The sequence below is a fragment of the Ovis canadensis genome, chromosome 1 (assembly GCF_042477335.2).
Source record: "Ovis canadensis isolate MfBH-ARS-UI-01 breed Bighorn chromosome 1, ARS-UI_OviCan_v2, whole genome shotgun sequence".
Classification (NCBI taxonomy): Eukaryota; Metazoa; Chordata; class Mammalia; order Artiodactyla; family Bovidae; genus Ovis; species Ovis canadensis.
This window is the reverse complement of record NC_091245.1, coordinates 191,233,096-191,245,506: the sequence shown is the minus strand read 5'-3', so window position 1 is coordinate 191,245,506 and position 12,411 is coordinate 191,233,096. Positions and strand designations below refer to the sequence as shown.

At 42.5% G+C, this 12,411-nt stretch overlaps 1 protein-coding gene across 7 annotated transcripts in view; it reads left to right on the top strand.

The window, feature by feature from the left end:
- Positions 1 to 10,267, top strand: part of MYLK (myosin light chain kinase) — a 280,492-nt gene extending 270,225 nt beyond the window's left edge. For 5 of the 7 annotated variants that reach the window (XM_069555329.1, XM_069555313.1, XM_069555320.1 and 2 more), the window contains 3 exons: positions 3,948 to 4,077; positions 5,547 to 5,678; positions 8,204 to 10,267. In XM_069555329.1, coding sequence (XP_069411430.1) covers positions 3,948 to 4,077; positions 5,547 to 5,678; positions 8,204 to 8,454 — 513 coding nt within the window. In that variant the 3' untranslated portion in view covers positions 8,455 to 10,267. The remainder of the gene's footprint in view (positions 1 to 3,947; positions 4,078 to 5,546; positions 5,679 to 8,203) is intronic. The other 2 variants (XM_069555338.1, XM_069555359.1) reach the window with 1 other exon arrangement.
- Positions 10,268 to 12,411: the final 2,144 nt, after the last annotated feature.

Sequence of the window (12,411 nt, the reverse complement as noted above, 5' to 3'; positions counted from 1 at the left end):
GAAGCGATATGGAGATTCCAAAGAAAATACATGGAATTTTTCAGTCAGATGGGTCAGGAAACCATAATTTGTGGTGATATTTTAATCACTTATGTGTTTTCTTGCTGTTTATAGTGTTATTCGCCATAAGGTTTTTTTGTAAATGAGAAAGAAAATGAAGAATTCCGAGAAGGAACATTAACTTCCTGTTTTAACATAGGTAGCAGCATTTGTAAATAGCTTTTCCACAGAAACAGTGGTTAGGCTTCATAAAATTACATAGAAAAGTAGTCTACCAAATCCCATTCAACACATAATGCCCCTGAAGCTGGTAATAGTTCAGCTGCCTCTTACCATGTTGTGTTACATTTCTCCTTTAGGAAAATGTTTTCCACATTTTCAGCTCTGGATACCAAGACCTTGGCACCCCTGGAGTAGGGGTTCCCTCTTGGAGCAGCTGAGGCTCAGCGCGGTGAGGCAGAGTACAATGGAGAGGGATAGAAAGGGGTGCACCGTGATGGAGGGAGAGGGGCACGTGGCCCAGACTCCACAGCTGCCTGAGGAGCAGTTCCTAGTTACCATCTGGGTGTGGTTTTCATAAACGGGGAGGGTAGTAACGTGAGAACAAATCCTAACAAGCAAGGCAATAGATAGATGACTAATCATATTACTGATCTTAGAATGAAGTTATTCTGAAAGAGAGTAGGGTTGGTTTTTGTTTTTTAATTTATATCAAAAGAACGATGAAAAGACATGGTGAGTAGCAGCATTGAGGGTGGGCAAGTTGAGCAGGACAACAGGACTTCTGCATTGCAAAATGGAAGCAAAGGACGATGAATTGGAGGCTTGTGGGCAGCTGTCTTTGTTCTCTGAGAGCCGCAAAGGCTTTAGTCCTATAGACCAAAGGGCCTTGGGGAAGAAGGCTTTTGACTCAATACTGCATGGAATCCTTGGCCCTTGCTGTTGTTGTTCAGTCACTAAGTCCTGTCTGACGCTTTGCAATCCCATGGACTGTAGCCTGCCAGGCTTCTCTGTCCATGGGATTTTCCATGGAGTGGGTTGCCATTTCCTTCTACAGAAGACCTTCCCGACCCAAGGATTGAACCTGCTTCTCCTGCATTGCAAGAGGATTCTCTGCCACTGAGTCACCAGGGAATACATTACATTTAGATAATATGCATTCTCAGGGGAAATTGTAGTCTTGGGGCTGCCGGTGTATAGGTAGGGCCCATGATGGCTGCCTGGCTTTAGGATGATCACCTTGCCTGGATTTTCCAGGGCCTGTCTCAGCTTTATCCCTGAAAAACTCTCATTCCGGGTAATCCCTCAGTCCTGGGAAACCAGGCTGGTTAGTCATCCTTGCTGCCTTTCCCAGGGGAGGGAGTCTGTGCTGTGTTAGGAAAACCATTGACAGACTCTGCCCGCCTAAAACACAGAAACCCAGTGTAGGCAATTACTCTCCAATAAGAAAAAAAGGCTTCCTCAAAACAAGGATGGAACTTCTCAAGAATTGAAACTTCCTTTGGTGATCTTTTAAACATTTCCAAAAGTCTTGGTTAGCAAAGCAGCAACCTATTTTCAGCTCAAAGGCATAAAACTGGAAGGCTAGAGCATATATTGTTCTTTTCCAGTTCTGATAAATAACTTCCCCACCAACTTTTTTTTCTCCATGAATCAGGTTCCAAAGATTGACTTCTGATGTGTAGGTTATTTTTAAGATTTTCTTTATTGAGTGCTTACATTTCTCCCTGTTTTCTAAATTATATGGTCTATCACTCCATCTGATGGAAAATTTCCCCCAGTGTGTGGTCTATTTGTTATTTGCTGCCTCCTCTGAAATGTAATAGTTTGATTTGCCCTGTTCTCTTAGCTTCCTATGAGTCATTTTGTTAGTAGAAGAGGAAAGACTTCACTTTTCTACACCATACAAGTGAAGACAGTCCTGCCCCAGGTTCTTTGGGATTAGAGAGTCCATAGATTGAAGGGGACCATTCCCTGCTACCATTTCTATGTCTTTCTGTAGAAGACTAGAGCTGCAGGGAGATTCGAATCTTCCGGTCCAACTATAAGGCCCAGAGAGGGGAACCGACTTGTACAAGGTCACAGCATAATCAGTGGTTAGAGAACTAACCTGTCCTTTGTTAGGAATGAACTGTCTGAGTTTAGAGATTCCAGCCTAGGGCAAGCTAGTCTGTGTTGGATGAAGGCAATGGAGAGCTGAGACGGGCTGGTTAGGAAGTAGTCTAGTCCGATGTGGATTAAGTAGGGAGGGCTGCTATGGCTGACACCGCCTCTGAGCCATTCCTGAGGTCAGGGTTAGCTCCCCTTGGGAAGAGCTGGGTCTTCCCACACTCCAGCTAGCAGAACAAACAGATCAATGACCAGTAACAGCTTCTCCCAGAAGAGTGTGCAAGTTGCCAGGTGGTCTGTCTGCCAGAGCGTTCTCTGCAGGGCCACAGTGCTTCTGTACACAGTGGGTCATCATCCCTCACCTTCTCTCTTTGTCACCTCCCCCTGGGGCCTCCTGGGTTCCTTTTAGAGTGATCTAGCTTCACTGTGGGCCAGAGGGCCAGGGGCATAACCACACGGCACAGTGTTATGTGAGAGGGTGGATGACCAGAGGACAGGGCGAGATGGAATGCCTGTCGAGAGTGCGTGAAAGGAGTCTACAGCCAGGATGGGATGTGACGTAACAGGAAAGTGACTGTGGGTACAGGAGTAGGTCTCTGTTTAAACCATACATACACGCATTTTCTGTATGATTCCCTAGTACTCTGAAATTCTTTACTTTTGAAATAATTTTTTAAGTGAAGTATACTGGCCTGCCTGAAATGCTGTAGTGTGTAAAGTTAATTCAGGAGGAAATGGCTTTTCCAGCACAGTTTGAGGTTCAGCGGGTAAGTGCCAGCCGTTGCCTTTGCACAGGCTGTTTCCTTCCTCTCTCAGTAGCCAGTCTGTGGCTACATCTTCTCCCTTGATGCGCAGCATCTGGATGCCTCAGAAGATGCTTCAGGTGCAGGGCTGGAAAGCACTGGTTATGCTTTAGTTTCTTATCTTAGTCTTTCATTCCGTTGACCTTAGGAAAGGGGTAGAATCTTAAAGGTGTGGTTGGGGACTTCTCGACCTAAATCCTGTGCTTGGTAGAATTTTCACAGTACAAAGAAAATGTTCAAGTCCTGGCATCTTTTTTCAATAGGAATTCTGTCCTCTCCCAAGGCACCTCAACTCAGAAAAGCCAAGAGCTGTGCTTTTAATTTCTTCGGGTACTGCTTTTTGATGCCTGGGTATACCTCAGGGAGGAACACCCCTCCAGAACTCCACTGAAGACTTGTGCTGGGGCCAGCAGAGTGTTTCCCCAAATCTCCTAAGTATCTGAATCATAAACAGAACTAGATGAGACCTTGGAGATCATCTTGTCCAACCCCCCTTATAAAGAGAAGGAAACTGAAGCCCAGCGAGGTTAAGCCCGAAGAGGCTACTTGCCCGTGGTCAACAGAAGGCTTTTTTTTTTTTTTTGTCTTTCCAACAGGACCTGTGGGATCTGTAGTAACTGTTCTCTTGCCCAATTAAAATCCTATCACTAGCATTGTTTTATGAGAAACAGCCCCACTGGGCCCCGTCCGCAATAAGTCTTTGGAGCTGTCTCAGCCCGCAGTTGCTTTATATAAACTATCCCTTTTATGGGAGTTGAAGCACAGTATGAAAAGGGTTTTTGTCTCATGTTGACCTTGTTTAGTCACATTAACGCACACATCGGTTCCAGGCCCCATTCCATTCTCCGAACATCTTCTGACACGCTGATAGTGCTGAGCAGAGCAAGGTTGGGCTCACTCCTCTGGTGGAGCTCAGCACTCGGGAGGCCCTCATCTCAGGGACAACTGCTTCTCCCGGGCTGGGCTTTTCTCCCTGAGCTGCTCAGCTGGAACCAGGGACACCGCCTGAGCCCAACGCCAGTGTCTATTTTCCAGAAAACGGGCAATGCTGTGAGAGCCATCGGAAGACTGTCCTCTATGGCAATGATCTCAGGGCTCAGTGGCAGGAAATCCTCAACAGGGTCACCAACCAGCCCGCTCAATGCAGAAAAACTAGAATCTGAAGGTAAGGGACTTCAGAGAGATTTTCTTCAGCCAGATGGTGAGAAAGGAAGGGTTGGGGTTTGCAGAGGGATTTAGAGGTTGTTTTTTTTTTTCTAAGGTGGGAGATTGATTTTATTTTTCATTAATACAACCCACAAGGAAAAATTCAAAACTACTTTTACATTGCCCTGACAATAATTACTAAATCTAGTAATTGCTTTTTAACTGTTTCACCTGAGGTTGAACTATTTTCAGAGGGAAAGTTAATCTTTGTTTAATAGAACTAGATGGTCTTTTCCCTATACTTTACACAAAAATTAGCAGAAACTGCATGAAAAGTTTCCTTCTTATTACAAAAGCAATGTTTGTATGACAGGCAGACATAAATAAGTCGCATATAGTGGTATGCTTTTTAAAAATATGCTTCAATTTTTTTAATGTGTCCTTGTGCTTGTCTTTTAACAAAAGTTGACTCAGATAGTCCATATTTTTTGGTAGTTTTTGTGATGCTGAAACATGTTGTTTGAATTGGGTAGACAGTGATTGGCAGGGCCTCTCCTAAAGTCCAACAGGGTTAGTTGCTTGCCCGCTGTCTTAGAGATGCTACCCCATCTGTCTCCTCAGTGAAGGTCTCGGCCCCCTCTTGCTTTGATACATGTAGTGTATAGCCTCTATCATCTTGAGGTGCCTCATTTAGCCTGAGACACCACCTCCCCGCTGCCTGATGCCTTTGGTATCCAGAGGCTAGAAGTTGCATCTAGATCCTGTTGTGTATAAGGGATAATTGATGAAACTGCTTACTGAGCTGCCCTGATGTAGCCGGGGACCGACTCTGCTGCACATGGGCCTGGTCCCTCCTTCTCCACCCCTGCCACTCCCCAGATGACCCAGAAATAGCCTGAAGGGGAAGGAGAGGGTCAGGAACCCCTCCAAGTTACGGCTTTTCCCTGGACCAGTCCCAAATCCTGGTCCAGAGTCACACACTGTGAAGGCAGTATCCTTGTGGAATAGACTGCTCCACTGCAGGCAATAGGCAAGTCAACAACGCCTCTAAGATCTGTCTCTTCCGTCCTAAGGAGCAGATGAAAGGCCTGCTGCTGCCACCCCAGGAGGAGGGTAGGAGGAAGCCCGAGGGCTGGTGGGCTGGTATGCTCCCGTGCTTCTTAGATACCCTCGACTGGATCCTGAAACGGCATGAAATGCAGCCAAAAATCCTTTTTAAAGATTATTTCCTTCTCCAATGTGTCAGCATAAGGGAGGGGGAAGTCCAAACATTCCCCCAGTTTGGTCACCGTTCTCTCTTCTGCCAAAACCATTTGGCAGCAGGCTACCCTGTCCCCAAGAGAAAGGTGTGCTTATGATTCAGTCCTCTAAGCTGCATTATTTGCTAGATCATAACAACTTGAAAAAAAAAAGCCAGCTCTTTTAAACCAGGAAAGAGGAGAGAACTGGGAATAAAGAAATGGCCACATCCTCTTCCTTACCTTCTAGAAGATGTCTCCCAAGCTTTCCTGGAGGCTGTTGCTGAGGAGAAGCCCCATGTAAAACCCTACTTTTCCAAGACCATTCGTGATTTAGAAGTTGTGGAGGGAAGTGCTGCGAGATTTGACTGCAAGATTGAAGGTGAGTCTCCAGCCGTCCTTCCCTGTACAGGGGGTGTGGCGGGCCAGTGGGCCCCTACTGTGTGCTCTTGGCAAGATGGCAGTTCTGGAACAGCCAGGCTGTGAGGGAAAACGGGTGAGGAGGAGTTGGCCCGCTGCCCCCCTCCACCCACTGAGGAACAGCCCTGTTTAGTCACTCTGATATTTCACCCACTTACATCAGCCACCAGACCCAAGTTAAAAGTGGTTTACCATGGACCTATTTGGCTCTGGAACGTGCTTATTGAAATGAGCTTTGCAAGCTTCTAGGAAGTATGTGAACTGACCGCAAAAGGCTCTCTCAGGAAGGCTGGTGCAGAGCATAGTATGGGGAGAAGACATCGCTGCTGTTAATCAGCGGCCTGTGTGACCTGGGGCAGTGTTTTAGCTCTTCTGAAGCCCCGGCCCTCCTCTGTAAGACAGTGTCTAATGCCCTGGGTGGCTCTGGGGACTCTGTGAGATGACACAGATAGAAATGGGAAACCTTTCAAATCTTTTCAATACGTCGTGGAGTCATAGGGGAAAGTTATGGGACTGGTGAAGTGCAGATATGACTTCAGACAGAGGGAAGTTGGGATGCAGGCCTGTCTGCCCTGTGCTTCTCTGCCAGCCAGAAATGACGTGGTCACAGTGAGTTGTTGGAGCGCAAAGAGCCCTACGGGGTCTTAGCATGGCCCCTGAGGAGTCAGTGTTGGTGACACACAGCATTTAAGTTTCCACAGACTGCAACGTTCTAGAAAGGTACGAGTTATGATGAGACAGGCCTCCCTGCTTCAAGCCTGTGGCTGTCATGTGGCAGCAGGGCTCTCTGCCGCTTTCAGTCAGACTAACTGCCCCAAGGCAGCAGAGCGCCAGACAGCAGAAAGAACAGACTGTGCCTGCCACGCTGTGAGAGTCGCCAGCAGTCTGGCTAGATGAAGCCTTTCGGGTAAAATAGCCCGAAGGTAGGAATGAAGAAACAATTTTTCTCCTGCATCACCGTATCATCAAGTTGGCTTATGAACGCCTGGCCTACCATTATCTTTCGTGTGTTTCATCCAATTGTTCCGAAGAGTGGATGTGCTGCCTTGCTAGTGCAGAAGTGCTCAGATAGGGGGCTCTGCTGAGAGCTTGGGGGCCACGGCTTGTAGCTCTCACCATCACCACTGTCTTTGGGTCTTAAGTTCCTTTTCCTTTACTTTTTTAGAAAATATTATATAATAATTATCTTTTTGCTTACTTTTCTCTTTGGGATTATTTTCTTGGTATTTGCATTACTTTGACTGAAGTGCCGAGGGGAAATTAAAGCATATGGATGCTGTTCGATAAAAACAAAATCCTACTTGAAAAAAATGTTAGAATTCTTAAGTTGTTCTGTGTAATTTTTATTCTAGTTGGGGATACAATTTTGTCCTGTGAAACAGCTTCTCCAAAAATTTAAAAACAAGTCAATTAGAAGGCAGAAAACATTTTTATTGCTGAACTTTGCAGCAATATGACTAATACATAAAATGAGACTAATCAGTGTGGTCAGTGTCTATTTATCTACAGGCATATTGTCTCTTTGGATCAGATTAAGATAAATACTGCTTTCTTTTTCTTAGCAGTATTATCAGTTCCTCCAATTTATGTTTTACAGGTTGTTATCACCTTCAAATTATAATTTATATACCATAAAATTTACCCATTTTAAGTACATAATTCAATTATTTTTAGAAATTTACACAATTGTGCAGTCTTTATCAGAATCCAATTTTAAAACATTTCCAACACTCTCAAAAGATCTCTTGTACCCATTTTTACTGACTCTCATTTTTTTAAATTTAAATTTATTTAAGTTCAAGTTTTTTTTTTTTTTTTTTTTTTTTAATGGCTACACTGAGTCTTTGTTGCTTTTTTTGCAGGGCTTTCTCTAGTTGCTGCAAGAGGGGCCTACTCTTTGTCATGGCGTTCAGGCTGCTCATTTTGCTGGCTTCTTTTCTTGTGAAGCACAGGCTCTAGGTACTTGGGCCTCAGTAGTTGCAGCATGCAAGCTCAGTAATTGTGGGGCATAGGCTTAGTTGCTCCATGGCGTGTGAATTCTACCCAAACCAGGGATTGAGCCTGTGTCCCCTGCACTGGCAGCCAGTTCTTACACACTGTGCCTCCAGGGAAGTCCTTAAGTTCAACTTGTATACAGGATAAAAAAAAATTTTCCTTTTAATCCAAGAAGATAGTTAGTTCTAAGGATGTGATTAGAGTTGTGGCAGTGTTCAGAGAATAATCTATATCCATGTTAAGATAGGAGGTGGCACAAGCCCTGCATGGCTGAGAAGTGCGGGTTACATACACAATACCTGATGTGAAGTTTCAGACATTAGTGTTAATAATATATGCCCATACTCAAGTGTAAATATCAAAGTAGATGCTAAAAGCTAACATTTCTCCCCCCCCCCCCATCCCCTTAATCATTAGAGGTAGTTCGAGAGTTTGTGTAGGGAAACCTTAAATAATAGTTTCTGCAACTCGTGCTCCCTCCCTGTGATGCAGGATACCCAGACCCTGAAGTCGTCTGGTTCAAAGATGACCAATCAATCCGGGAGTCCCGCCACTTCCAGATAGACTACGACGAGGATGGAAACTGCTCTTTAATCATTAGTGATGTTTGCGGGGATGATGATGCCAAGTACACCTGCAAGGCTGTCAACAGTCTCGGAGAAGCCACCTGCACAGCAGAGCTCATCGTGGAAACCATGGAGGAAGGAGAAGGGGAAGGGGGAGAGGAGGAGGAGGAAGAGTGAAGCAAAGCCAGAGAGAAGCAGCGTCTGAGTCATATTACAAAGACTATTTCTCTAAAGCTAAAAAAACAAAAAACAAAAAACAAAAAACAAAAAACCTGCAAGATAGTAAAAGCACCCAGTGTGATAGATTCTTTAGTTAGGTTATTTGGGGGTTGATTCTTCAGCAGCAGTGATTGACACCCAGCAACATTATTGATGGGCATTACTTTAAATTAGCTGGCACCTTAAGATGCTAGTACAGCTAGATTTCATTTAGGGAAATCACCAGTAACTTTCTGACTAACTGATTTTAGAGAAAAAGTAACCAAAAGGGAGCTTTATCTGGGCAAAGTCATAAATTCCCCAACTGAAAGCACTCATGAAAAATAAGACCCTCTGGTCACAGCCAGCCCAAGGGTCCCTGGATATGGGGACTCCCCAGCTTCTTCTCCAGGGAACTGGGTCTTCTCCAGGCCTGTGGCACTTCATTCTGCAGGCAGTTGAGCCATTTTAATTTATGAGGCACATTATTTCCAAAGTATACCATAGACATTGGAACTTTTCATTTCCATCCCCTGTTATACCTGCCAGTTTTTCTGGATCTGGGTTTGCCATGAGTTTAATCATTAGGGACACTTCCTAGGTTCTGAAGACATATCTCCTGCTCTCATGGATGACTGGCTCCCTTAGAAAAATAAAATCTCCTTTCTTCCAAAATCAGTAGGAAATCTAAACTTATCCCCTCTGAAGATGTCTAACAGCTTCAGACATTTTTATAAGAACCTATGGGAAAAAAATCGTTGTTAATGTGCTTTTTTCCCATGAAACCAGGATTCATATTTGTGCTGTTTAGAATATCAGCTCTGCATGTGTGGTAAAGATTTTTGTGTTTGAATGTATGAAAAAGCAGTTTGCTGAGACGTTAGTCTTAATTATTTATTGGCCACTATGAAACAGACTTCAACTGAAGAGCTATAGAACTCCATGTACTTTGGAATCTCAGCCAGGATAGTCTGAGTTTAATATACCTTCATTTTTAAACATGTTCCAAACAGTTCTGTCTACCTTCTGGGTTCCACAAGGTTTTTCTTGGATGTGCATCAGTCATGCCTTGCCCCCAACCTTGAAATATATTCTTAACCTGATACATGCACTCAGAGTTTCGTCTTTAGGAGTTTCTAACTTTCTTTCACTACATTGGCACTTAAATTTTTCTTCATAAAACTTTTTGCAGGTCATAAACAAGACCATAAACTGATATGCCTAATACATTTCCTCTGTGTGTGTGTAACATTCCAAATACTTTTTTCTTTTCATCCACTATTTGTAAAGTGCAGCAGTTTAATATTTCAAAGGACTTTTAAAGAGTTCTTTAAGAACCAATTTTAAATTACTTCAGTGCAATCCTACACAGTATCAGCATTAGAATTTTGATGTTACTTAGTCTTATGTTATCTTCCATTCTATTTTTATCTGCTTCTTGCTGCTAGTTTCAAATTGCCAGTATTTTGCTTTTTAAGCAGTTACAATATTTTTCATAATAGCCACAGTATTGCCACAGTTTATTATAATAAAGCATTTTAAAGTTGATCTAGAGCATTCAAAGCTTTTCTTCATCACTTTTCATTGTATTTAGACTATAACCTTCGTGTGCGTGTATGTTGTATACGTGTGCGCCTGTGTGGTGTGTATTTTTGTTTACAGGTTTTTTGATGCCTTCTTGAAGTTGTGTTAATGTTCTCCCAGTTTATTATGCCATCAGAATGGTAAATGAGAACACTACAACTGTAGTTAGCTCACAATTTTTAAATAAAGGATACCACAGTGCACGCTGCTTGTTCAGTCTCTGCAGCCTTCTTTTCCTTTCCACACCACCAGTTGCGGATGACCGAAATAGATCTCAGAAACTAATAACAAATGCTCTGCGGTATAAATGCTTTATGTGGTTCTCTTTTACTAAGGAACAGAATGACTTAGGCAGTTCTAGTTTATACTAGGTAGCCTAATTTCCACATTTACTTCAGAATTTCTCTCGAGCATCATTTTGGTTCAATTACATTCTAATATCTATAGTACCTTCATAGTGCTAAAATCTATCTGACATTTTTAGTATGTCACAAAATCATCATCCTAACTAGGAGATATTACTTACCAGCTCTTGGTCTGTGTTTGTAACTGTGATGCAGTTTGTTATTGGCAGCCAAGTGCTATCTTTGCATGTCTTGATATTGAAGCATTTGTTCTCAGGAAACCATCATTCCTGTCTCATAGTAAGTCTGTTATCAGAGAACAGATGGTGGAGTCCCCCCATGTCTTGAGTATTCAAACAATATTGTAGATATTCTAGAAAGAATCAAGACATACTATTAAATGCTGGACTAGATGATTCTATGATTCCACAGTATAGTCTGGCAAGAATCCATTGTCCAGATAATGTTAAATTGTTTCATATTTTTTAAGACAACCACAATCCACAAGTGTTCCTACTCAGGAAATTTTATCTTTAAAGAAAAAGACCTTTTATTCCTTGCTAGTGAAAAATGTACCTCATGTTCTAAAAAAATAACAAATAATTTCTTTTCATCCTGTTCTCATCCCGAACATATTAAAAAAGAAAACAAAACATTGATTATTCCTTATACTGCAGAGCTTCATATTAAATGAATTTCTATGTCAGCCCTAACTTTACTTACAGAAAGTTTCTTTTTATCAAAATGTTTGAGTTTTACTTCCCACATTTTACCTGCTTTTAATACATCTGTGCTAATGAGTATTAAGGAGGTGAAGAATAATTGAATTTTAAAGAAACTAAACTCTCCACATTTCAAGAAAACACAGGTAACACTACCTCCTTTAACCCTTGGGAACTCCTCTGTTTTTTGAAAAGGAGACTAACATCTGTGACAGTCATTACTGAGGCTATTTGCCCCCAGCACATGATCAGGACCACATTCCCGCCTCCCTGGTCAGGTGGGGCTGTGTGTCTAATCCTGCTCAGTGGATATCCCCTCTGGTCCAGAGAATTTAAGTACTGGTGCAAGACTCTCCATAATGATTGTCAGATGGTGGCTACTTTATCCATCTGGGTCCCAAGCCAACCCCAAATGGGTACATAACACAAGCAAGAAATAAATCTTGATTCTTATAAATCACCAAGGTATTAGTGTTCTTTGTGGCTGCAACACAGCCTAGACTATCCTTTTCTAAGGTTATCACCATAGTCCAGATCTGTTCTGACCGATATGGTAGCCACAACTCACCAGTGGCTATTTAAACTTAATCTAAATAAAATTTAAAATTCAGTTAGTCAGTTGCACTAGCCACATTTTAAGTGCTCAATAATTACATGAGACTAGTGGCTGGCTACATTATTGGACAGCACAGATTAGAACTTCCTATAAATTTCCACTAGGCAGTACTGTTCTACATGGACTATGAAGAACAGAGAAACTCCAAATTTTACTTTAACTATGCATATTGCTTTTCAAATTATTGTGAGATTAAAACTTAAAAGTTGGTATGAAATAAGTCTGGAGATTATGGTCTATAGTTTCATCAATTGTATCAAATAATAGTTTCAACATTTACATTATTATGTTTGATTATTTATATTCACATATTTTTTCACTTTTTAAGACATTTAAGAAGCACCAGTTCTGTGCTTCTCACCACAAAATCTAAATAGATCTGCAATTTATGAGCAATTACTGAGTTACTTGTGATATGAAGCAACCAGTTAGGCCAAAAATCTCTGGTGTTTTTGGAACTTGGAGCTACTTGGGATAGGGGAGCCTCCAGTGAAGATCACTGAGACAGCAGAGAGAGAGAGACAGCATCTCTGGGGCAAGATTTCCTTAGCAGTGAACCAAAAGGAACCAGAAGAGGCCATCCTAACAGCTAGAATCCTTTCAACCTCAGTGGCTTTGATCATAACTCCCTTCCCATTGAAACCAAAAATACTCAGGAGACCTACAGCAT